At 40.0% G+C, this 25360-nt stretch overlaps 1 protein-coding gene across 3 annotated transcripts; it reads right to left on the reverse strand.

Annotated features, from left to right (window-relative positions):
• Positions 1–6485: 6485 nt before the first annotated feature.
• ticam1 (TIR domain containing adaptor molecule 1) lies at positions 6486–23800 on the reverse strand. 3 transcript variants are annotated; one of them, XM_057858283.1, is made up of 3 exons: positions 23653–23800; positions 13515–13649; positions 6486–8610 (listed from the first exon to the last, which is right to left on the reverse strand). In XM_057858283.1, exon 3 carries the CDS (start codon positions 8507–8509, stop codon positions 6845–6847), a length of 1665 nt encoding a protein of 554 aa, XP_057714266.1. In that variant the 5' UTR covers positions 8510–8610; positions 13515–13649; positions 23653–23800; the 3' UTR covers positions 6486–6844. The 3 variants fall into 3 exon arrangements, with proteins under 3 accessions (XP_057714266.1, XP_057714264.1, XP_057714265.1); XM_057858281.1 differs by lacking the exon at positions 13515–13649 and adding an exon at positions 22644–22766 and having other exon boundaries at positions 23653–23789; XM_057858282.1 differs by lacking the exon at positions 13515–13649 and having other exon boundaries at positions 6487–8610; positions 23653–23794.
• Between the last annotated feature and the right edge of the window lie 1560 nt (positions 23801–25360).

Raw genomic sequence — 25360 nt, forward strand, 5'->3', positions numbered from 1 at the left:
CTTTCAGCAGAAAAAAGTAAGTTCATATGTTTTTCCATTCTTTAGAAATCAGCATTAGAAAATAGCTTAGTTTGAGCAAGTTTCCAATTTCTGATGAAAAAACGGAGAAATTGAGCTTTTTGTGAAAGCATACATTTCAAACATAACTTTGACTTTAACCCAGCTATTTTTTGCTTTAGTTACATCCCAAACCATAGGCGGAGTTTGACTTTTGGGGTAGGGGGGGCACAACATGTTGATGACCCCAAAACGCAGTGTCAGCAATAAAATTAACTCACAAGAATATTAATAATAATAAGTTGACAATGAGCGTTTTTTGTCTCCTATCATTCTTGAGGGGAGTTCTAAATCAGGCTCCTTAGGCAATACTTTTCGCCAAGATTGTCATCCATTGAATTTGGTACGCCTGCTGGTGTCGTGCCAATGTAGTTACCCCAGTCAAAAATTGTATGCCCTGGGAGGAGCCATATGGAGGTAGATTTGTTTCTATATTATTAAAAAAAAAAGTTGCTTCAATAAAAAAAAGAAAAAGTTGCTTCAATTAAAATATATATTTTCAACCAAAAAAAGTCGCTTAATCAAAAAAAAAAATGTTTGAATGCAAAAATAAATTTGAAACTCAAAAAACAGCATGTGAAAGCTATTTTTCTTCGATTCGTTTTTATTTTATTTTATTTTATTTTATTTTATTTTTATTTATTATTTTTTTTGATGCAACTTTTTGATTGAAGTCATGTTGATTTGTGTTTGGGTCACATTCTGGCTAGGACATTTTTCTCTATTATTCAATCAAAAAATAAGTTACTTGAGATTTTCAAAAAGAAAAACCACTTCGATCAAAAAAAAAAATTTTGAATCATGTGAAAAAGTTTTTGAATGCGAAAAAATATTTCAGATTTCAAAGAAAAAAATCATTTTTTTAAATATATTTTCTTCAATATATATACATATATTATTATTATTATTTTTTTAATTGTATGCAAAGCTGCCCCCCCCCCCCTTAAAATCCACTTATGTCCCAAACATCTGAATAATGTTTTCCTTTTAGAAAATAACAGAAACAATAAGACAATTAGAGCGTTTGATAGCAAAGTAACAATTTATTTACACATAACTAATTGAAAGATGACACTATTGTGGCCACGACAGCCGGTTAAACTTTTCCCTCATCGCCGCCTGTTTCAAAAAGATGATTTTTTTTTTTTTTTTTAGTCTCTGCGGGCTCTGCTCGCGAGCAACACGGACTCAACGGCATCTAGTGGTCCTGGTTGTTCTGCTCGGTCGTCCAGCGCCTGGCATCCCGGGCGTCCTACCGGTTGTTCAGCTCGGTCGTACGCCGCCTGGCATCCATTTGGTCGTCTTCCGCCAGCGCCCCGGCTTTGCGGCTTGGCCGTTCGTTGCCATTGAATAGGGTTGCGGATCTTACCAAATGCGCTACTCCCCTGCAGTGGCCAGTTTTATTGCTTTAAAATGGATTTTCAGCTCTGTGCTTTGGAGCTAAATTGAATCACAACCCAGAGATGTCTCTTTTGAAAAAAAAACGTAAAAGACGTATAAATACATCTTTGGGACACTGAAACAATTAAAAATAGAACGTATTTATACGTTTTTGGGAGCAAATGAGTTCAAAGAACTAAATGATATGAAATGTCAACAGAGGTGACGATAAAGATCTCTGTCACCCCCATTGGAGGAACGTTTGCATGTTTAAAAACTATTTTTCATCTTTTGTCATCATTAATGCATGATTTAAAATCTGTAATTTAAAACCGTAATATTTTTTATTAGCTACTTACTGATTAATTTATTTTTTTAATTTTTGGGATATAAATGTACATAACTGGCTGCACGAGCCAAATAATTCCGAAAGCTAGTCGAGAAGCATACTAGTTTTAACCTGCCGTAAAACCCCACTGAATTAGAACTGACGAAAGTTAGCATTAGTAACAATGTTCTACTACTGCAGTCAGCGACATTTTTAAGAAGAAATTGATTTCTTCTTAAAAACGTGATTTCATCTTTCAGAAGCCTACCTTTAAACTATCGGAATTTCATAAATAAGTCCTCTTATCTTGGAAGCTTTTGTATAATCATAATTTCACTCTACACAACACACCAATATGGAATAACAGTTGGAAACAAATTGTTGTATAACAAGGACAGGATGGACAACGGTATTTGGTGTGTATTTCATTTGATTGATTGTGATGGGTGTTTGCTGTCATATGAAAGTTTTCTCAAAATTATGTTTTTGGTGTGAATTACAAATACTTGGCGTTTTTGATAAAAGCGATCCCTCTTCGATTGGTAGGTTTGATTAAAATGATTTTCTCCACCTCAAAGTCTATTGCTCTGGATTTTACACAGCTCTGAATTGAATACATTGAAAATGTTAAAATTCCCAATAAATTAATTACAGGTAGTCCCCAGTTTACAAACGACTTCCATTCGGGCGCTGGCGATGTAACCCGGATTTCCGCGTAAGTCGGAATTAACCCTTTACTTACCTCAAAACATCCTCTAAATTAAAAAAACTATCCAAAAACGTGTATTACACGTCATTGTACTGTCCTCACTAAGACGTTGGAGCTAAGTCCTCAGTAGACACCGAGCTAAGCTCTGAAATGATGATGTCAGACGTCCGTATGATTTGCTGATTTTGTTAAAAACGACGAGTGAAAAATTGAGCTTCTGTTTCAGTTTTTTTTTGTTGTTGTTTTTTTGTAGCTACTTGTGTTTGAAGACACAAGTAGACATTGACTTCTGACACTCTAGTTTCTTTCCCTACTGACCAGCGGGTGCCGCTGAGCCTCAGAGGCAGACACACTTTGAGCTTCCATTCACGGAAAGACCAGCATCTGCCACTGTTCCCACACGTTATTACACACACAGATTCCAAATTCCTGATAACCTATTTTCCTGCTCAGCATAGGAATGTTCACACTAGTGCTGCAACAATTAATCGATTAACTCGAGTATTCGATTAGAAAAAAATATTCGAATTAAATTTTGTCGCTTCGAGTATTCGTTTAATTAAAGTAGTGTTGTAATGGTTTATTTTGAAAGTGTTTGCATTTAGTTTTATTGACTAGGGTGGATACACTGCCCTCTTGTCTGCCTCATTTCACACGGCTGAATTCAACTGCTCCCTTTTAAGACCAACGTAAGCTAAGTTTTTGTTCGAGGTACTGTTTTTTAATGCATTCGTTAGCATTTAGTTTATAGGTATATTTAGCCGTTTTTGGTGGAAATATGTGTCTGAACCATTTGTTAAGAGCATTGTAAAAAAAAAAAAAAAAAAAAAAAAAAAAAAAAATTAGCATTTTATAGCATTTATGCTAGTGGAATTTAGCTATGTAAGTTAGCCAATTGTTCTTTTGTTGTACTTACGGTAGATGCTCATTTATTAATTTCTTTATGCCATTTGAGGCTCAGCTCAGGCATTTTAATTTTTCAGGTTCCTTATCCAATTACTCGATTATTCGAACTAACTAGTTCATCGAGTAATCGACTTAATTGATATAAATAAGTAAATAATTAAAATTATTTACTAAAACTATTTACTATTAACTAAATAATTGATAGCTGCAGCCCTAGTTCACACTTAATTTTTGCTTTCACTTCCGGAGTTTTTTCAAATTTATTTATATATTTATTTTGCATGACTCATTTATCCTATCAATTAATTAGGTTCATATTGGTGAGAAATGTAGCCCTGACCGCCGTTCACCCAATCTGTTTGGTCTTATTAATGTCCCCAGAGCTTATTTTGTACATTATAAGGTGACGTAACACAAAGTACATATGACAGCGCAAGGATGACGACACAGGCACAGGTCCCGGAACATACGCAGAAAATGGTGCTGGAAAAAAAAAAAAAAAAAAACGCAAATGCCCACTTGCTATGCTGTGAGGCTTTTCTTTTCTTTGTGCTTTTCTGTCTCGCTTTGAAGCATCTTCCTTCTTTTTGAAAAAAGACAGTAAATGCAACTGTCTTTTTGGCATGTTGAAATATTGTTTGATCCTGGCTGCTTGCTCCCCGGTTGCCGCAATTTTTTTTTGTTGTGTTTTGTTGGTCCAGATTTTCAGTGCATCAACAAATCTCCGACTCTTTCAAATGACGTTAATTTTTTCTAAACATACAACCCTTTGGGATTTGTTCTGTAAATGAATTTATGCATATTATTATTTTATTTTATACTATAATGTCCTTAACTATGTCTAATATTCTGATATGTTTTCCGAGGCACCCTGGAATGCACACAACGTTACTGTTGTTTTGGTCACGTGATGCGGGAGTGAGATAGAGAGGCACAGCCTGCCGAGAGCCACAAGCTGTATTTGTGCTGTTAGCTCCATGTGTTAATTATAGGGCTGTCAAAATTATCGCGTTAACGGGCAGTCATTAATTTTTAAAATTAATTACGTTAAAATATTTGACGCATTTAACGCACATGCCCCGCTCAAACAGATTAAAATGACAGTACAGTGTCACGTCCGCATGTTACTTGTGTTTTTTGGTGTTTTGTCGCCCTTTGCTGGCGCTTGGGTGCGACTGATTTTATGGGTTTCAGCACCATGAGCATTGTGTAATTATTGACATCAACAATGACGAGCTACTAGTTTATTTTTTGATTGAAAATTTTACAAATGTTATTAAAATGAAAACATTAAGAGGGGTTTTAATTAAAGATGTCCCGATCGATCGGGACCGATCACGTCATTTTCAAAGTATCGGAATCGGCAAAAAAATATCGGATATGCCTTTTTTTTAATATATATATATATATTTTTTTAATTAAGTCGTTTTCTAATTGTATTTAACGTTACAGACAAAATGTCTTACATTCATCCAGTCTTTAGTTTTAGCTTAAAGTTGGGCTATCAAATTTATCTCGTAAACGGCGGTAATTAATTTTTTAAAAAATTAATCACGTTAAAATATTTAATGCAATTAACGCATGCGCTGCACGACCCACTCACGCATTGTCGCGTGCAATCTATAATGGGGTGGTGTGGCTCAATGGTAGACTAGTTGTCCCCCAAACCAGAGGTTGTGGGTTCGATTGTCCGCCCTGATGTACTCGTCAAAGTGTCCTTGAGCAAGATACTGAACCCCACGTTGCTCCTGGTGCTGCGTCACCCAGTAGGTAGATGGCGAGATAGTGTAAAGTGCTTTGAGTGCTTTGAAAGGTGGAAAAACGCTATATAAGTATAACACCATTTACCATAATGCTGCCGTTTTACCTATATATGGAGCTAACAGGCAGCGCAAAATGAGTAGAGAGAATTTTGGCAGTCTTTGGAGCCTCTTTTTAATTGGCTAGAGCCTCAAAATCCCTCTCTCAACAATTAGAAATGTCGTGGGAAGCAATGTGGGGAAGAACGATAGTTGTTGATCTTTTCCTTAACACCCTATGTTACTTCCCAACGCAGAGAAGATATATCAATTGGTGGCACTACGCACAGTCATGGTTGCACTTCCCATCATGCATTTGGGCAGAACAGTTAAATGGCTACAGTATCATTTACTGAAAGCTCAACAAATACAGTAGATGGCAATATTTAGTCACAATATAAAAAGTCACATTTATCCTTTAAGAATTACAAGTCTCTCTATCCGTGGATCCCTCTCACAGAAAGAATGTTAATAATGTAAATGCCATCTTGAGGATTTATTGTCATAATAAACAAATACAGTACTTATGTACTGTATGTTGAATGTATATATTCGTCCGAGTTTTATTCATTTTTTTGTTAATGCATTGCCAAAATGTATATAATCGGGAAAAATTATCGGGAATGATTGGAATTGAATCGGGAGCAAAAAAAAAAAAAGCAATCGGATCGGGAAATATTGGGATCAGCAGATACTCAAACTAAAACGATCGGGATTGGATCGGGAGCAAAAAAACATGATCGGAACAACCCTAGTAGATATCATATATATGGAGAACTAGATGCAAAATGACAGATGACGGCAGTGTTAGAACATGTATTATTGAACAGAGATGCGAAATGACAGACTTGCCGGCGTTAGTAAACAGCCGCCATCTTAAAGCAGTTGACTTCTCGAGAAGGCTCTGTTGTAGCGAACCTAATTAACTTTTTAGCTAAAATACTCCTAAATCGGCAAAATCTTGTCTTGAATCTGTCTTTAAATGATGAAAAAGTTTTAAAACTTTGTCAAAAGTAGACAGAAAGGAAATTATGGAATAACGGGTGCAATTTTATCAACTGTAACGGTTGATTCACAACATTAAAATAACTGAATGTAGTTTAAAGCTGCTGATACAGAATGGGGACTGGAGTATTTTATTTACTGTTATTTTTGTATATTTGTTTACTGTTATATGTTAACTTGATACTAAAATAGTAGTTTGGTTTAGCCTGAGAGGATTTTTGAACAATTATGGAACTAATGTACAAAACATTAAAACATTAAAAAAAAAAAAAAAAAAAAAAAGGAGGGTGGTGCATCAATAATCGTTTTATAATCGAATCGGAGCCTCTGAATCGTAATCGAATCATTAGGTGCCCAAAGATTCCCAGCTCTACTAACTACAACTACTGTTGAGAACTGCAATAATGAATTGTAAATCACACTTTTGTCAGTAGATGGCAGTGTTCAGCTAAACATGAATCCAGCACTTTACTGTAGCGACAATTCATTTGACTCCTTTCACTAGACAGTTTTATTGATTTTTTTATGGAGACACTTGGAAATGCAGCAGTTCACGTGATTGTAATTACACCCACGAGCTTTTAAAACCAGGTAGCTGTTAGTGTTAAAAAATAGAGAATCTTATTCCTTGATGTTTTATAATTATTAACCCCAAATCTTCTATTTATTCCCTGTTTTCTCTAACAATTGGATGTCTCTCTCTGCAACGCCACAATAATCCACGGTCATTTGAGAGTCGTTACCGATCATCACATAGTTGGCATTTGCAATATGAATGTTCCGATGCGGCTCTAAAACCGATGCGGCATTGGAAAAGTCCACTGAGCCCTTGAAGTTGAGATTTTCCAGCATATGTGCTACGCGCCCCTGAGGCAACCCCCTTTGATGTGTTCTCCTCTCTTCCGACCAAATGCTCCTCTGCCGATTAATTTTTGCCGGCGATAATGCCTTTTTTATTTTGGTTTCAAAGCTTTTGTTCTCTTCCAGCGGAACAAACGTCCGCAGTACCATGGGCAGGTCACGTCTGGGCATGCCGTTCTCCTTTGGCAGCAAAGGTATGACGGTGTTGTACTTGTGCAGGTTGCTAATAGAGTTGGTCAAGGCCGAGTCGGTCTTCACCTCCAACATGCGTGTGTTGAAGTTTCGGGTAAGCAGCAGAACGGTAAAAGCCGAGTTGTTGATGGCGTCCTCGATGCACTTCAGGGTGCTCATGCCCGGTAGCTCAAAGTCCCCGAAGAACGTCGCACCCTGACCCTCACCGATGACAGTCTCCAGTTTTTCCTTCATCCTCTCGGCCAGTTCGCTGTCTTCTACAGCGTGAAAGATGACGAATGAATAAAATATGGCTTCATCCTCTTCTTCAACACGTTTACTTAAGTGCGCCCTGAGTGTCTCTGTTTTTTTGGTCGGAGTATAGTTTGTGGAAAATTGTGTTTTTTGCGTGGTGCTTTGGTTGCAAGGTTCTGTCTGGGTTAACTCCTGTTCCTGATGCTTGCCCTGCTCAGTTTCCAATGCTGTGTCCATCTTTGGTTCTTCCGCTTCGGGAGATTCATCGGATGTCGGTTGGAGTTCCACGGATAAAAGATGAGATTGTTCAGAAGTATTACTTTGACAGTCATTAGGGATTTGTTCAGGGTTTCCTGGTGCTTCTGGGGTTGTTTGGTCCTCTTCGTACGGGATCGTTGAAGGCAAACTGATCTCCAGATGCGAGGGATATGATGGCTCAGAGCAGCTCGATGGAAGCAGGCTGGAAAGACACGGATCTTGTGTTGTAGCGCCGTCGGCCTGAGTTTCATCGTACGAGCCCGATTCGAGGTTCTTAAATGAACCCAACCACACGGCAAGCTGAGGCCCGCACACATTTTTAGCTTCTTCTTTGAGTTGTTGGTATAAAAGATCCTCACCATCGTCTGATCTTTCACCGTGGCTGGAAAGGGCAATCTTGTACGCCTGATTCCTTAAAAGCTGATCGCAGAGTCTGTGTTCGGACAGGATTTTAAAAACACGAGCCAACGCCGCCAAAGATTCTCCTGTTAAATCCGGAGATTTACCACAGAGCTCTGCAAAGTCTTGTAATTTACATCCGCTCTTACGCCATATTTCAGCAAGATGCCTGGCAAGGTCGTTGTTCTCAAGCGTATGGAGTATGTCTAGGGCTTTTTCTTCTTTGCGGAGAATGATCAGACACAAAGCGTGGATGATATTATCTTCAGGAGACTCCTCAAGCTGGAATGTCAGGCTCAAGATTTGCTCAGGTGGGACACTGGTTAGTATGTCATAGACATCCTTTAAGCCAGTCCCTTCGTATCGTTCCTCTCGATTCATTATGAGTTGGTGCTACAAGTTGTTAATCTAAATTTTTAGAGTAAATAAAATCCATCAACATGGTAAACTGTCCGTGGCGCCGTTTCCAAATCGGGCTTGTCCTTTAAAAGAGAAGACATATAATCAGAAATCAAGCATTGATGGTCATGCTTCTAGCTCAGTTCGCGTCACACTGCTGTGCTACGGTAACACATACACATTCATGTCATTTTCTGAAACAAATAGCCATAAAATTCTCAACACTGTTTGCTTCTTAGCCTTCATGTCCACTTGATAGCGCTATAGAGCAAATGAACCACCATGAAGCTTTGAATCAGTTGGCTGTAGTGCTGCGATGATGACTCAATTAATTTGAGTAATTCAATTAGAAAAAAGCTTTGAGTCCAATTTTGCTGTTTTGAGAATTTGTTTAATTACAGTGGCGTTGTAATTAGAGATGTCCGATCACGCCATTTTCAAAGTATCGGAATCGGCAAAAAAATATCAGACATGCCTTTTTTAAATATATATATATATTGATTAAATCGATTTCTAAATTTATTTAACGTTACAGACAAAATGTCTTACACTCATCCAGAGTCTTTAGTTTTGGCTTAAACTAGGGCTATCAAATTTATCGCATTAACGGCAGTAATAACTTTTAAATATCTAACGCAATTAATGCATGCGCTGCACTACCCACTCACGCATTGTCGCGTTCAATCTATAATGGCACCGTCTTATGTATACATAGAGTTAAACGGCAATGTTAAATGAGTTGAGAGAATTTTGGCAGCCTTTGAAGTTTTTTTTAATTGGCTAAAGCCTTACAATCCGTCTCTCATTAACTAGAAATACCGTGTGAAGCAATGTGGGGAAGAAAGGTAGTAGTTGGTTTTTTTCTTAACACCCTATTTTATTTCCCAACGCAGAGAAGATATATCAATTGGTACCACTACGCACAGTCATGGTTGCACTCCCTATCATAAATTTGGGCAGAAGTTAAATGGCTACAGTATCATTTACTGAAAGCTCAACAAATACACTAGATGGCAATATTTAGTCACAATATACAAGGTCACATTTATCCTTTAAGAATTACAAGTCTTTCATTCGGTGGATCCCTCTCACAGAAAGAATGTTAATAATGTAAATGCCATCTTGAGGATTTATTGTCATAATAAACAAATACAGTACTTATGTACTGTATGTTGAATGTATATATTCGTCCGAGTTTTATTTATTTTTTTCTTAATGCATTGCCAAAATGTATATGATCGGGAAAAATTATTGGGAATGATTGGAATTGAATCAGGAGCAAAAAAAAGCAATCGGATCGGGAAATATCCGGATAGGCAGATACTCAAACTAAAATGATCGGGATCGGATTGGGAGCAAAAAAACATGATCGGAATAACCCTAGTTGTAATGGTTTGTTTTGAAAGTGTTTGCATTTTTTTAAACCTGTGCTCTTCAGCTGCTTGACACGGATAATGGAAATCTGAGTGTCCGATTGGTCTGAGCAGTTTTAACATATCACATAGGAGTATGACATACGCCTATTGAGATCATTTAACGTGCCTCGTTTATTAGGAGAAAGCAGCGACAGGAAGGGGTTATGGAGGGACAGAAGAAAAGAAGGAGAGCGATAAGAAGCACAAACAACAACAAGAAATACATTGAACGCTAACACTAACTATGAATATTTTGGTGCTATCGTGAGCTAGTTGTATTTCTGGTTGACACCATGTGGGGGGCCTGATGACCAATGAGAAAGGGGAGGGGTCAGAAAGATAAATGTCTGGGAGGGGTGGAGTGTACACATATCAGCCATGTGCGGTGTAGAACCCAGTATTTGTGTGAATCCCTTGTGTGTGTGAGTACGTTGGAATCCTATTCTATGCTGTCTGATTACTAATCCTGACACTGAGTTTTTCTACTTGAGTGTGTCTAATTGCACCTAGTCATCCGTGAATCCCATCAGACATATGATAGTCCTGCAGATGAGTGGAGGGCAAGCTAGCCCAGCCCATCCCTTTTCCTGCAGCCCAGCAAGGGGGCCGCTGTCACCCCCCTGGAATAGGGTGATTCCCAGGCCATCCGCGCCCCCATCATCACCACCACCATAAACCCTAAACCCAACCTGCCTTCAAGAATGGGATGAGGGGAGGCGCCACAAATTCCCCCCCCCCCCCCCCGTACATCCGGCCCACGAGCCACAGTCCCCCAACCGGCACGAGACACCGCGGGACCCCCAACGGCCCACTAATCCCAGAGCAGGATCTCCACCCAGAGCAGGCGATACCCAGCCAACCCACCGGCACCCAGTCAGTGACCTGCACCGGAGCGCAGGGAGGATACCCAGGCGAGATCGGAGCCCCGCCTCCACGTCCGACCGCCCAGGTAGAGAGGAGGCCACGCCCCGGGAGTCACGCCATAGAGAAAAAGTGTGGGACCCACCTACCACCCTATTACTGTGGCTACCAGGTCCCCGACTGGCAGCCATTACCCAGCACCCTGATGGGATTGTCTAGGGAGGGTAGTGCAGTGTAGGGCAGTGGGACCGCCACATGGAAGTTCCACCCAGCTGCCAGTCCCATCGTTCCTCGCCGAAGCTCCCCCGTGGAGTATGATGTATGTAGTGCGTTAAAAGAGCTGCAGGAATGGCGGGGCTTGCCATGAGGAGACAACCCTTATGTTACCCCCCGACCCCCGGAGAGGCGCCACAACGAGCGCTGGGGACCAGAGGGGTACCCACCCTACCGGCAGGGGACAACAAGCCCTATCCCAGGCCCCAGGATGCCCCGCCGATGACCCTGCTGACAGAAGGGCAGCGGCAGCTTTGGCAGGTAGGTTTTTGCATTTAGCTTTATTGGATGAATGGATGGATATACTGTCCTCTAGTGGCAACAGTGAATATGACATCACTCAGCTAACATGGCTGGATCCAGCTGCTCCCTGTTAACACCAACATAATGTAAGTTTTTGTTTGAGCTGAAATGATTGGTTATACATTCATAATTTAGTTTAGAGGTATCTTTAGTAATTTTTTTGTGGGTGTATGTGTTTGAACGATTTGTTAAGAGCATTGTTTAAAAAAGTTAGCATTTTATAGCATTTAAGCTAGTGGACTTTTGGTATGCAAGTTAGCCAGTTGTTCTTTTGTTGAACTTCGATCCTCATTTATTATGTTTCTTTATACCTTTTGAGGCTAAGCTCAGGTATTTTCATTTATTTTTAAACGCATTCATTGCTCTTGTGAAAAGAAAGTGCAATTCTGCATAATTTATTTCATGCCATTTTATTTTGTATTAACATTTAATGCTCTTTTGGAAGTGCAATCTTAGCAAGCCTTTGTTTTACATTTCCTAAAATGTGTTCTGCAACACATTAATTGTTCTTAATCCGATTACTCGATTATTCAAACTAACTAATTGACAGATTATTCAATGACTTAAATCATCGATAGCTGCTGCCCTAGTTGGCTGCAAAGCTTCAAATAGCTTCATTTCTTACTTCCTTTGGAAGAGACAGACAACCTTGCCACCTGCTGTCAACACTGTTGTCGAACGGTGTTCGGGTATATGTGAAAGGGGCTCAAGATGAATAAGTAATATCGTCCATAAAACTAAGACAAAAATGAAAAGGGCTTCCAAAAACAACACTGGCTACGTATTACATTTAGTGTATGATTATCACTCAGCACAGACCTTTAAATGCCTGTGACGGCATAAAAAAAAAATCTTAAATAGCATTATTATATGAATTAGAATCATATTTTGAGACGATTGACTATAAACAACAATTTGGCAAAGCGCAAATGACGAGAAATTAGTCTTTTAATCTGCCGTTTAGCCCCGCCTGTCATTATAGCACTCTAGCGTCCCAACAGCTGCAGGATGACGTCGGCAGGGTCACGATTTCATCTGATTTAGAATTCAGCCCATTGTGGGGGGAATTATTCAGAACGAGGAAAATGCGACAAAGAGAGCAGCAAAATGTCATTGTTTCAATCTTTCCAATATTTTACACGACATTCTTTTTATCTAAGTATTTTTTCCCAATTGCTAAATAAATCGTATGGTCATGACAAATAATTGTCTTGACTAAATGGAATATGAAATATTCAAAATGCATTTATTCAGTACGACATGGCAAAATTACTCCATAATGGTCAAAACTTTCGACTTTTGTCACCTCTCGAACAATATTTTATGCCACCGGAGTTAGTCCGGCTTTTGTCATTTCCCTGCCTTGGCTTCGGAGAGCACAAACAAACCAGGAGGCGTGACAGCTAGACGACATGCTAACCCAAACCGAGTGGCGTTTCAAAGCGTTACTCTTGCCTTTCGAAGCAAAACATAACGCAAAACTAGCCCGGATCATGTCACACGGCGGCGGGATATTCGATTGTCTTCGCCGATCGGCAACCCCCACCAAGTTACAGCTCGTTGTTCCCCTGCTGTGGGCAGGAGAGCTCGTTTGCGGGGGAAGCAGCTATAGAATGACAGCAAGACAAACCGGCCGACATTGGAGGAGCGCACAGCTGCCACATGGTCAACACGAATATGCCGAAAATTAATGCTTAACTACACGGTGAAGATGTAAACAGTGAGAGAGTGGCATGCTGTTGTTGTGTGCAGCTAACGAGGCAGGATGTTATCTGAGAAGAACATTTCTACATGTCCGTCCATGATCAAGAGTAAGTAAATATTCTTTTATTTAAAAAAAAGTTTGTTGTGTTTACTTTGTAATCACTGTATTCGCGGCCATTTTTAACACAAAGTTGCAATTTCTGATGGGGTGGAAAATTTGACAAGAACACCGGGCACACGAAGAGGGCACAAGCCGAGTATAGCGATATAGAGGACCGAGGGGAGGGTGCGACCAGTTGCCGGTCGTCGGCCGAGTGGCATTCTCAGTAGACAAGGAGCATTGTCAGCCACAAAATGCAAGCTACCTCCGTATTAAAACGCGTGCCATGATCCCAGTATTTGACAAAATACAAAACATGATGTTTACTCACTTCCTTATAAGCCCAATGGTCCTGCAGTTGTCGGACTTGTTTTGGACAATCTCCGGGTAAACGGGAACTTTTTGAAACCCAGAAAGGCTCACATGCCTCTCCCTGGTGCAGCAACAAGCCCTGCAGCACAATGGGCTGGCGTAATGCGAAAAATGAACAAATTAATCCGCAAAATCAGCTGAATCTGCAGTCCATCTACATGGTATAGACCCCACTCACATGACGTCACAACTACGCCTCCGCGCCATATTGTCCGTCAGCATTACCGCTACGTAAATTCCTCCTATTATCGCGTGTTTTTCTGCTCGTTAACATTAATAATCAAAATGGTGAAGGCGTGTGTGGCGGTTGGTTGCAGTAACAGAGAAGATAGACGGAGAGCCTTGAAGTTCTACCGTATTCCGAGAGACCCGGAGAGGAAAGCGAGATGGACTGCTGCAATTCGATGAGAAAACTGGGCACCAGACGATCACCACAGATTATGTAGTAGTCATTTTATATCTGGTAAGACGCATTTAATATATATTTAGAGGGTTTTGGGCTGACAACCACAATTGAGATCATTGCGAGGCTAATCGCCGACAACATACAGTTTCAAATTCAAGATGCTTATTTCTTCCGACATCATTATTTTTTTGAATAATATTTAGCTGGTAACAAGTGAAAGAAGCTGGCCTCGTCTAAGGATCATCAGTTAAACAGGGGTGTCCAAACTTTTTGCAAAGGGGGCCAGATTTGGTGTGGTAAAAATGTAGGGGGCTACCTTGGCTGATTTACGTAGAACAATATACAGTGCCTTGCAAAAGTATTCGGGCCCCTTGAATCTTGCAAACTTTTGCCACATTTCAGGCTTCAAACATAAAGATATGAAATTTAATTTTTTTGTCAAGAATCAACAACAAGTGGGACACAATCGTGAAGTGGAACAACATTTATTGGATCATTTCAACTTTTTTAACAAATAAAAAACTGAAAAGTGGGGCGTGCAATATTATTCGGCCCCTTTACTTTCAGTGCAGCAAACTCACTCCAGAAGTTCAGTGAGGATCTCTGAATGATCCAATGTTGTCCTAAATGACCGATGATGATAAATAGAATCCACCTGTGTGTAATCAAGTCTCCGTATAAATTCACCTGCTGTGTGATAGTCTCAGGGTTCTGTTTAAAGTGCAGAGAGCATTATGAAAACCAAGGAACACACCAGGCAGGTCCGAGATACTGTTGTGGAGAAGTTTAAAGCCGGATTTGGATACAAAAAGATTTCCCAAGCTTTAAACATCTCAAGGAGCACTGTGCAAGCCATCATATTGAAATGGAAGGAGTATCAGACCACTGCAAATCTACCAAGACCCGGCCGTCCTTCCAAACTTTCTTCTCAAACAAGGAGAAAACTGATCAGAGATGCAGCCAAGAGGCCCATGATCACTCTGGATGAACTGCAGAGATCTACAGCTGAGGTGGGAGAGTCTGTCCATAGGACAACAATCAGTCGTACACTGCACAAATCTGGCCTTTATGGAAGAGTGGCAAGAAGAAAGCCATTTCTCAAAGATATCCATAAAAAGTCTCGTTTAAAGTTTGCCACAAGCCACCTGGGAGACACACCAAACATGTGGAAGAAGGTGCTCTGGTCAGATGAAAGCAAAATTGAACTTTTTGGCCACAATGCAAAAAGATATGTTTGGTGTAAAAGCAACACAGCTCATCACCCTGAACACACCATCCCCACTGTCAAACATGGTGGTGGCAGCATCATGGTTTGGGCCTGCTTTTCTTCAGCAGGGACAGGGAAGATGGTTAAAATTGACGGGAAGATGGATGCAGCCAAATACAGGAACATTCTGGAAGAAAACCTGTTGGTATCTGCACAACACCTGAGACTGGGACGGAGAGTTATCTTCCAACAGGACAATGATCCTAAACATAAAGCCAAATCTACAATGGAATGGTTCAAAAATAAACGTATCCAGGTGTTAGAATGGCCAAGTCAAAGTCCAGACCTGAATCCAATCGAGAATCTGTGGAAAGAGCTGAAGACTGCTGTTCACAAACACTCTCCATCCAACCTCACTGAGCTCGAGCTGTTTTGCAACGAAGAATGGGCAAGAATGTCAGTCTCTCGATGTGCAAAACTGATAGAAACATACCCCAAACGACTTGCAGCTGTAATTGGAGCAAAAGGTGGCGCTACAAATTATTAACACAAGGGGGCCGAATAATATTGCACGCCCCACTTTTCAGTTTTTTATTTGTTAAAAAAGTTTAAATTATCCAATAAATTTTGTTCCACTTCACGATTGTGTCCCACTTGTTGTTGATTCTTGACAAAAAATTAAAATTTTATATCTTTATGTTTGAAGCCTGAAATGTGGCGAAAGGCTGCAAGGTTCAAGGGGGCCGAATACTTTTGCAAGGCACTGTATTTAAACAAATTTTAGCAAGCCCTTCTGTGTGTCACATTTGCTTCATTATTTTTTTTAATTCATAATTTCAACAATCTCGCCTTTGTGGCGTTCTCTTTCGACACTCGGGCTCTTGCGAAATAATGCTGCTGTGAAATTAAACTAGCTTTAAGTTGCTTTCATTTCTCGCTGCGTATCTTCTCTGTAATGTTGTCGTAAATGTCAGCGTGTCTTGTTTGGTAATATCGCATCTCATCGAACTCTTTGAAAACAGCGACTGTCTCTTTGCAAATGAGGCAGACACAGTTGTTGCGTGTTTTATTGAAGAAATAGTCCAATATCCAACTATCCTTGAAGCGTCGGCCATCGCAGTCAACTTTTTTTTTTTAATTGATTGTCGCCATTTTAGAAAATTGGAAGTAAACGGTCACACGGGGTAATGTTGCTTAGAGTGCTGCTCTTGAAGTTTTTCAAAGTTTCGTGAGAATAGGCTGAGTTTCTGTGGACAAGACAGTTTTAGATATCAGGGTAGCAGATGTCAGGTAGAGACGGCGAAGACAGCGGGTCGAAAAATATCGATTTAGGCATCAAATATGGATATGGCGAATGGATTGACCGAAGCTTTTCCACATAACGCCTTTTATGCAACACATCCAATGAGTTTACAGCGTCTGAAAGCACCGGGGCTTCCATGAATTGCACTATAAATTGCACGAAAAATTGAGACCATAGAGAATACGGACGCACAATGACGGACAATATGGCGGCACAATCCAGGACACGTCATTGTGTGACCTTGGTGAGTGGGGTCTATAAAGCAATGCTGTATTGTGAGATGCTGACCCGGATGACGTCACATTTGCATTCCAAGTTATTCATGTTCATGGCGCGAGATTAAAAAAATTGAATCTATAAATCGATCGCTTCCACACACATCCAAGTGGTCCATTTCATTCAGGAGCATAAAATACCGTGTGAAATATGAAATAAACATGCTTTTTGCTGTCATAGGCACTTTAAAGGCTGACGCAACATTGCATATTCTCTCTTGCTAAGATGAGAAAATATTCTTACCGTGTGTGTTTCTAAACAAGCAGGCCTGGGGAAGACACTGGTGAGTTGGGGGAGGGGGGCATGCAGCAAGTTACATAAGTGACACAACCAGACACTGCTACGATGCAGGCTAACTACACGTAAAATGTCACACATTGTGAACATGTGACGGAAACTATGCCGCATTTTTGTCTCGTCTCGTCAGACAAAAACTGGCATTCGTCTCGTTATGTTTTAGTCTCCCAAAACGCATTTTTAGCGATTGCGCATGAACCCCTGTATGGTTTTAAAGTGATCAAACTTTCTCTTTTGCCCGAACACGTCCACTTTTCACATCCTTCCCGGGGCGTCCGGCGGGGTTTTATAAATTCATGAAAATGTCCGGTTTTCATTGTGTTGAAATTGACTGACGCTTTGCACAGAATACTACAGTACTCTGCTGCCTGTGACGGGTTCCCACAGAGCCTGCCCAGTTGTTAAGACTTTTATCACGATCAATAAAGTATAAGGCATTATAGGAATGGAGTTTGGAAACATGCTGGTTGAATCGTTTGTCAATTTATTTCAGGTGTTGTTTGTGTGCAATCTAGAACATTGAATGAGAATAACAATTGAGTAGGAATAGCAATTTGTCAAAAATTGTCGCGATACTGTTTTATAAAAATGTTTCATTAGCACATAGCCTACTGTGTGTGTGTGTATTGTCTGGACTACCGTAATTTTCGGACTATAAGCTGCTACTTTTTACCCTCATTTTGAATCCTGCAGTTTATAGTCCAGTGCGGCTTATTTGTTGATTTATTTGGGTTAATAGGTAACACTTTATTTGATAGCGGCGTCATAAGACTGCCATAAAACCGCCATAATTATGACATGACACTGTCATGGGCATTAATGATTGCTTATGACAGATGTCATTGTCACCTGGAAAATTTTGTCACTCCAGCTCGGATCTTTTACATCAATTCAAAAGTGAGATAATATGCCTGATGACACAAAATGACATCTGTCATCTGCATTCATGAATGCTTATGGCATTGTCATGTCATAATTATGATAGTGTTAAGTAGAGCTGTCCCGTACGGTGGCCGAGAGGTGTCAGGCGAAATGCAAAGTCCAAACACTTTGCAAATAGAAAAAAGCACGAACCCAAATTGCAAACACTTTGCAAATTAAAAAAAGCACGAATGCAAACTGCCACAACACGATCCCCAATTCCTAAAGCGCGATTGCAAATTGGCAAAAGCACGAACCCTAATTGCAACAACAAGACAGCAAATGGCTCGTAGCACGAATGCAAATTGTCACAACACGATCCCCAATTCCTAAAGCGTGATTGCAAATTGCCAAAAGCACAAATCCCAACTGCCACAACACGACAGCAAATAGCTCGTAGCACAACAGCAAACGGCTCACAGCACAGCAGCAAAATCACGCAACACAACGGCAAGAGGATGACCCGGAAGTTTAAAAAAAAATAAAAAATAAGGATGACACTTTATACACTTTAAATGTGCTTTGTGACCATCTATATGGACCTCCATGAAGTTGCCCCCACACACATTTATATAAAAATGATGGTAATCGTTTGTGCTGCAACGGTTTTGTAGCTACAGTATTATGCTTTTAATGAGATATTAATTTCGAGTGGTGACGTCACTCGTAGCTTTTCTTAAGTTTAGCTCCCGCGGCTAATGGAGCGTACCAACTCTCTCAATAACAGAGGGGTGTCATAATAACTACCATGATCATAACACAAATTTGGGTCCATTTTGCAGTAAATTGGGGGCTTAAGATACTAATTTCGAGTGCTAACATCCCACTAAGCCCCTCATTTACAGCAAAATTGTGCTAGCTAGTTCTTAGGACACCCCCCTGTTATTGAGAGAGTTGGCACGCTCCATTAGCCACGGGAGCTAAACTGAGGAAAAGCTACGAGTGACGTCACCACTCGAAATTATTATCTCTATAAAAGCATAATACTGTATCAACAAAACCGTTGCAGCACAAACGATTGACATCATTTTTATATAAATTTGCGGTGTGGGGGCAACTTCATGGAGGTCCGTATAGATGGTGTCGTCCTTGTTTTTTTTTCTTAACTTCCGGGTCATCCTCTTGCCGTTGTGTTGCGTGATTTTGCTGCTGTGCTGTGAGCCGTTTGCTGTTGTGCTACGAGCTATTTGCTGTCGTGTTGTGGCAGTTGGGATTCGTGCTTTTGCCAATTTGCAATCGCACTTTAGGAATTGGGGATCGTGTTGTGACAATTTGCATTCGTGCTACGAGCCATTTGCTGTCGTGTTGTGGCAATTGGGGTTCGTGCTTTTGCCAATTTGTAATCGCGCTTTAGGAATTGGGGATCGTGTTGTGGCAGTTTGCATTCGTGCTTTTTTCTTTTGCAAAGCGTTTGCAATTTGGGTTCGTGCTTTTTTCTATTTGCAAAGTGTTTGGACTTTGCTTTTCGCCTGACACCTCTCGGCCACCGTAGTCCCGACTAGTCAACGTCATCGATGACATAAATGCGTTGACGAGCAAAACATACAGTCGACGGGTAGTGACGGGTTAAAAAAAAATTACATGCTGATAAAGTTTAGAATGGCGTGCGCTCGCGATGCAAGCGGTTGTTACCGGCACCCTCAAGGCGGCCGCTGTTAATCTCAATGTGACCGGCAATGTCAGATTGAGCGGAGAGGAAGAAAATGGGCGAGTGAGAGAGGGGGAGCGAGTTAGGTGAGAGTTGGGAAACTGCGCGGGTAGCGCGGAGTTAAATGGGTGCATCCCCCACGTTTTTGTTTTGGTCAATAAAAGTATCCATAAAAAGCCATCCGACACCTCTTGGTGTTTTAATGCACGCCGCCACCTTCCTGAGGAGGAAATCGGACGAACCGACGACAATGAGCCAAGTGAATCGCTGGTTCAATCCTCACTACGGCGAGGAGTTGAACACTGCCAATTACCAAGAAGGGCAGAATTGGTAACACGGTGAAAACGGCATGAAGCCAAAAAAGCGGACCAGAAAAGCCAGCGCCAGGAATTATTTCAAGGAAAATATGGAGGATGCCATTGTGTGTACTGTTTGCTAAGCTCGCATACCACGGTAGCACGTCGGCTAAGAACGAACACTTGAAGCGCCGTCACCCACGTGTAATTTTGGAAGACAACAAGAAACAACAAGCTAGCGGATTGTAAGTCCATACAACTTTCTCATGATTTTTTAAAAATTGAAGTTGCCTTTATGTGCGTCATTATCAACGTGCATTTTTATTTAATAAAATAAATAATTATATATATATATATAATTATTATTAAATTTATTAGGATCATGGAAGCTCCCTCTCGGGGAAAAAAATATATAAATCCTGTAAACACATAATATAATACAAATATACATGGAAAACCCAGCACTGGCCTGTTTACTGTAAATCATGACTGCACTAATGTTAGTTACTTTATATTATAAATAGGGCTGTCAAAATTATCGCGTTAACGGGCGTTAATTAATTTTTTAAATTAATCACGTTAAAATATTTCACGCATTTAACGCATGCACTGAATGACCTGCTCACGCATTGCCTCAAACAGATTACAATGACGCCGTTTATGGACATTAAGAGTGAAGAGAATGCCACCGGCCTCTTGGGGGCAGCGCCGTTCCATAATAATGTTATTCCTTCTAAAAGTGGGAGAATTAGTAGTTGTGAGACGTTTATGCTGTTGGATTGGACATGTTTCTGTAAGTTTTCTTTCTTTTAGTGGCAATTATGTGTCTGTTGTTGTATTTTGGGTAAGATATGTTCAGAGATATATATGTTATAAAGGCGAGTGGACAAAGGCGGTCTTTGGACCGCGCCGTTTATTCGCATAAGCTTCGGCAACTCCTTCACAACAAACATAAGTATCTTTTAGTGAAAGCACAACAAAAATAATATTCCTGTCTCTCACAAAAAATAATGTTCACAAAAAGAAAAGCACTTCAGTCTGTAGTAATGAGGCCCTATTCTCACACAGTTAAACAACAATGCAAAGTGAACTGGCATTCCCAATCAAAATACCTATGCAAAATACACATAAAACTTGGTTACTCTATTTTTATTATTGTTATTTTTATTCTTATCATATTAACTCTACTTTTGATTGAAAATTTTACAAATTTTATGAAAACGAAAACATGAAGAGGGGTTTTAATATAAAATTACTATAACTTGTAACTATAACATTTATCTTTTAAGAACTACAAGTCTTTCTATCCGTGGATCACTTCAGCAGAAAGAAGGTTAATAATGCCATTTGTGGATTTATTGTTATAATAAACAAATACAGTACTTATGTACAGTATGTTGTATGTATATATCCGTCTTGTGTCTTATCTTTCCATAACAACAATAATTTACAGAAAAATATGGCATATTTTAGAGATGGTTTGAATTGCGATTAATTAATTTTTAAGCTGTGATTAACTCGATTAAAAATTTTTATCGTTTGACAGCCCTAATTATAAAGTATATACATATAGTAGTATACAAAAAATTAATACTACATATTCAATTTTTGTTACTTTGACTATGTGTGACTTTCATTCAAAATAACTGTGGTAATATTTCAGTGTGCCCTCTGTTTTATCTATTTTCAGGTTAAAACAAACAAAAGTTGACCAGTTTTTCCCCTCCCCAAAAAATGGGGAATGCACACCAGAAAGAGCATCTCAACTCACACAAAGTATTCTGATACTTCTTATGAGGCCCATTGCAATTCATTTTAACATTTATAACAATATAGACATACCACAAAAAGAGTAAGAATTGTTTTGACTCCTGTTAAAAAGGTGAAGTCACAATGTTTCCGTTTACATTTTTTCGCACTAGTTAATACTAGCAGCATTTGACCTCATTGTTTGTGATTTATTATTTATATATATGTTCTTCATACTTTAATAAAGAATTTAGGTATTCCAAAATGTTTCGTGAATTAATAGGCTTCAACAAAAATGTCATTTTTAAATTAGTAAACAAAAAAAAAAAACAAAAAAAAAATTATTAGTCGACTAATCGTAAAAATAGTCGGCTGACTAATTGGGAGGAAATTAGTTGTTTGGGACAGCCCTAGTGTTAAGGCGCCACTGTCAAATAAAGTGCTACCAAATACCATAACTAGCCATTAAGGAAACAACTGGGACAGTAACTGAAGAAATAATTAGCACATAACATTAATTTTGATTGTTATTTACATCTATAGCGCCGCAATGCATGCTAGGAGGCATGGTGGAGGACAACAGTGTTGACAGCAGGTGGAGCAGAGATGGCCAAATGAAGCTTCTTGAAGCAATGAAGCATTGCAGCCAATTGGTTCAAAGCTTCATGGTGGTTCATTTGGTCTTATGACAGTTGTATGATGTTGCTGTCAAATAAAGTGTTACAGGTTAGTATCTTTTGGTGAAAATACAGTGAGGACAGCTGCGGCTTATAGTCCAGTGCGGCTTATCTATGAACAAAGGCCGTTTCCGTGTCAAATTTCTTGCGCCTTATAGTCTGAAAATTACAGTACATTTCCATTATATTATAATTATTATTTATCATTATTTAATTTTAGGTTTAACTCGAGTTTTTTTTGGGGGTGCATTTTTATTGTGCCATTGTTTTTTTTTTAATTTATTTATTTATTTTAGAAATAATACAACCTGTTGATGACATCCAGGGGTGAAAGTGGGCGGGAACGGTCAGGAACGCAGTTCCGGTATAAGATTCAGGGCCGGAACGCTGTTCCGGTATATGGTGCTTTGATTCCGAAAATATGACGGCAACTGTCAAAAAAAAAAAAACACAAAAAAATACAAAGCTGCCACAAAAAATGTTTACATTATCTTCAATTTGAATATAAATCCTATGTTCTTAAGTAGTTCAAATTGAGATTTGGCATTTAGTATGTGAGGAAATGAGGGAAAATAAAAATTTGCAGATGGAGGTTGGGGTTATAACTGTTTTTGTTAACTTTTATTTTGCAAATCATTGAAAAAAATACAATTTTGAATGAAAATCAGTTTTTGTATGTGTAATAGAACTAACTGAACAAAACAGTTTTCTTTGAATTTCAGTAGTTTTGACCCGGAATAAAAATAAAAATAAAATTTCTGGCTCCGTGGCGACCTTCACGCCAGGGAGTTCCGGCAAGAAATTCTAACCACTTTCACCCCTGGTAACATCTGACCATTTGAATTTGTGTCTTTGGTTATATACTATATGGCTAGGAAGTTCAAGTAAAAATCAAGTATCTTGAGGCCAGGCCGAGTGTCCTCTTATTTTGGAAATCAAAATATTGTCCCCATACATTACAGCTGCATCTCTAAGGAAAGCATGCTAAATCTACCATACGGTTGAATTGTGTTCACATCAGCTAGCTGTTAATATTACAGACTCAAGAGTTTGAAATTTGAAGATTTGGTGGTGTGCCTTGAGATATTTTTCAATGCTAAAAAGTGTGCCTCAGCTAAAGAAGGGTTGGGAAACACTCTTCTAGCCTGAAGAATTACAAGGAATCTTCCTGAAATGGAATTGTTTGTGCAGTAAAATCATTTTAACCTTTGAGCAAGTTTCCAGCCGTAAAATAAACGAAAGCACTGTTCACAGACACCTACAGGCATGAAAATCTTAAGTTTGTTTCCAGCTCAAATCAGGAAGTCCTCAACTCACCTCAGTTAAGACACTCTATCTCTTCTCCACCGTAACTTGTTGATTCTCATTGGAAATCAACTTTTTTTGCATTGAACTTCTGGATGAAGTGGAAGACAGATTGCTAATCTGTGAGTTTAGCTGCACCGGAAAAATCGTCAGCCTTAACATGTCATAAATGACGTCGTACGGCAGGTCGTGAAGGACAAAAGACTTGAAAGGAGGAAGTGTTTGCCTGCTTAATGTGTCTTGCTTAATATGTTGCGTCTCAGCTTTGCAAACATGCCTGGCTTTCACTCCTTAGCGTACAACGGAATTCTAACTCTTCTCCCAACTCGGCTCAGTGTATTTTTATCCACGGAGGAAACCTCCAACCCTGTATTTACCAGGGGTGGGGTCACACTAGGCAAAGTGCAAGCCAACATCAGTTCTCCCTGTACGGCGCAGACAGAGAGCTCCTCTGTTCTAGAGGCAGTTTGATATGTTTGCCGTGCGACCACTTCTGAGGCGTCGCAGTCCTTCTATAGGAGCGGCGGTTTCCCGGCCTCCCATAAATACAGCAATTGTGGAGTCGCTATATACGTTCGCTTACAGAATACAGTATAGCTATTCAGTTGAGCTTTAAAGTGCGTGCCTCCCAAGCCGCAGCATTACAGCGAGTCGACACGCATAGTCCCGGACGCGCTTGATGATACGCACACGCGTTCTGACAGCGTTGCCACAAACTCGGTATCATCGTCACTAGTTACGTAACATAGTGCCAAACGTCCGTCTTTATTGAGGTCAGTGCCTTTTAACGAGACACGCTCTCCCCCAGCAGCTGTGTTAGTCACTATTCGGGTTCACCTCCGAGCAAAACCTCTTGTCGGTTTTGCAAACTATGACATTGAAAAGCGGCGTTTTCATCGGGGGATGGGGAGGACCGCGCTTTGACCTTCACTTGTTTTCTCTCATTTTTTACATGCACAAACAGTGGGGCAAATAAGTATTTAGTCAAGCACTAATTTTGCAAGTTCTCCCACTTGAAAATATTACAGAGGCCTGTAATTGTCAACATGGGTAAACCTCAACCATGAGAGACAGAATGTGGAAAAAAAACCACAGAAAATCACATTGTTTGATTTTTAAAGAATTCATTTGCAAATCATGGTGGAAAACAAGTATTTGGTTTAAACCAAAAGTTCATCTCAATACTTTGTTATATGCCCTTTGTTGGCAAGAACGGAGGCCAAACGTTTTCTGTAACTCTTCACGAGCTTTTCACACACTGTTGCTGGTATTTTGGCCCATTCCTCCATGCAGATCTCCTCTAGAGCAGTGAAATTTGGGGCTGTCATTGGGCAACACGGACTTGGGGACAGTTGGGATCTGGAGACTGGCTAGGCCACTCCAGGACCTTGAAATGCTTCATACGAACCCACTCCTCTGTTGCCCTGGGTGTGTGTTCGGGATCATTGCCATGCTGAAAGACCCAGCCACGTCTCATCTTCTATGCCCTTGCTGATGGAAGGAGATTTTCACTTAAAATCTCTCGATACATGGCCCCATTCATTCTTTGCTTTACACAGCTCAGTCGTCCTGGTCCCTTTGCAGAAAAACAGCCCCAAAGCATGATGTTTCCACCCCCATGCTTCACAGTGGGTATGGTGTTCTTTGGATGCAATTCAGTATTCATGGCTCTCAAAGAGGTCTAACTTCTTCTAACGAGGTCTAACGAGGCTCCACTCGT

The sequence above is a fragment of the Corythoichthys intestinalis genome, chromosome 14, assembly GCF_030265065.1.
Source record: "Corythoichthys intestinalis isolate RoL2023-P3 chromosome 14, ASM3026506v1, whole genome shotgun sequence".
Lineage (NCBI taxonomy): Eukaryota > Metazoa > Chordata > Actinopteri > Syngnathiformes > Syngnathidae > Corythoichthys > Corythoichthys intestinalis.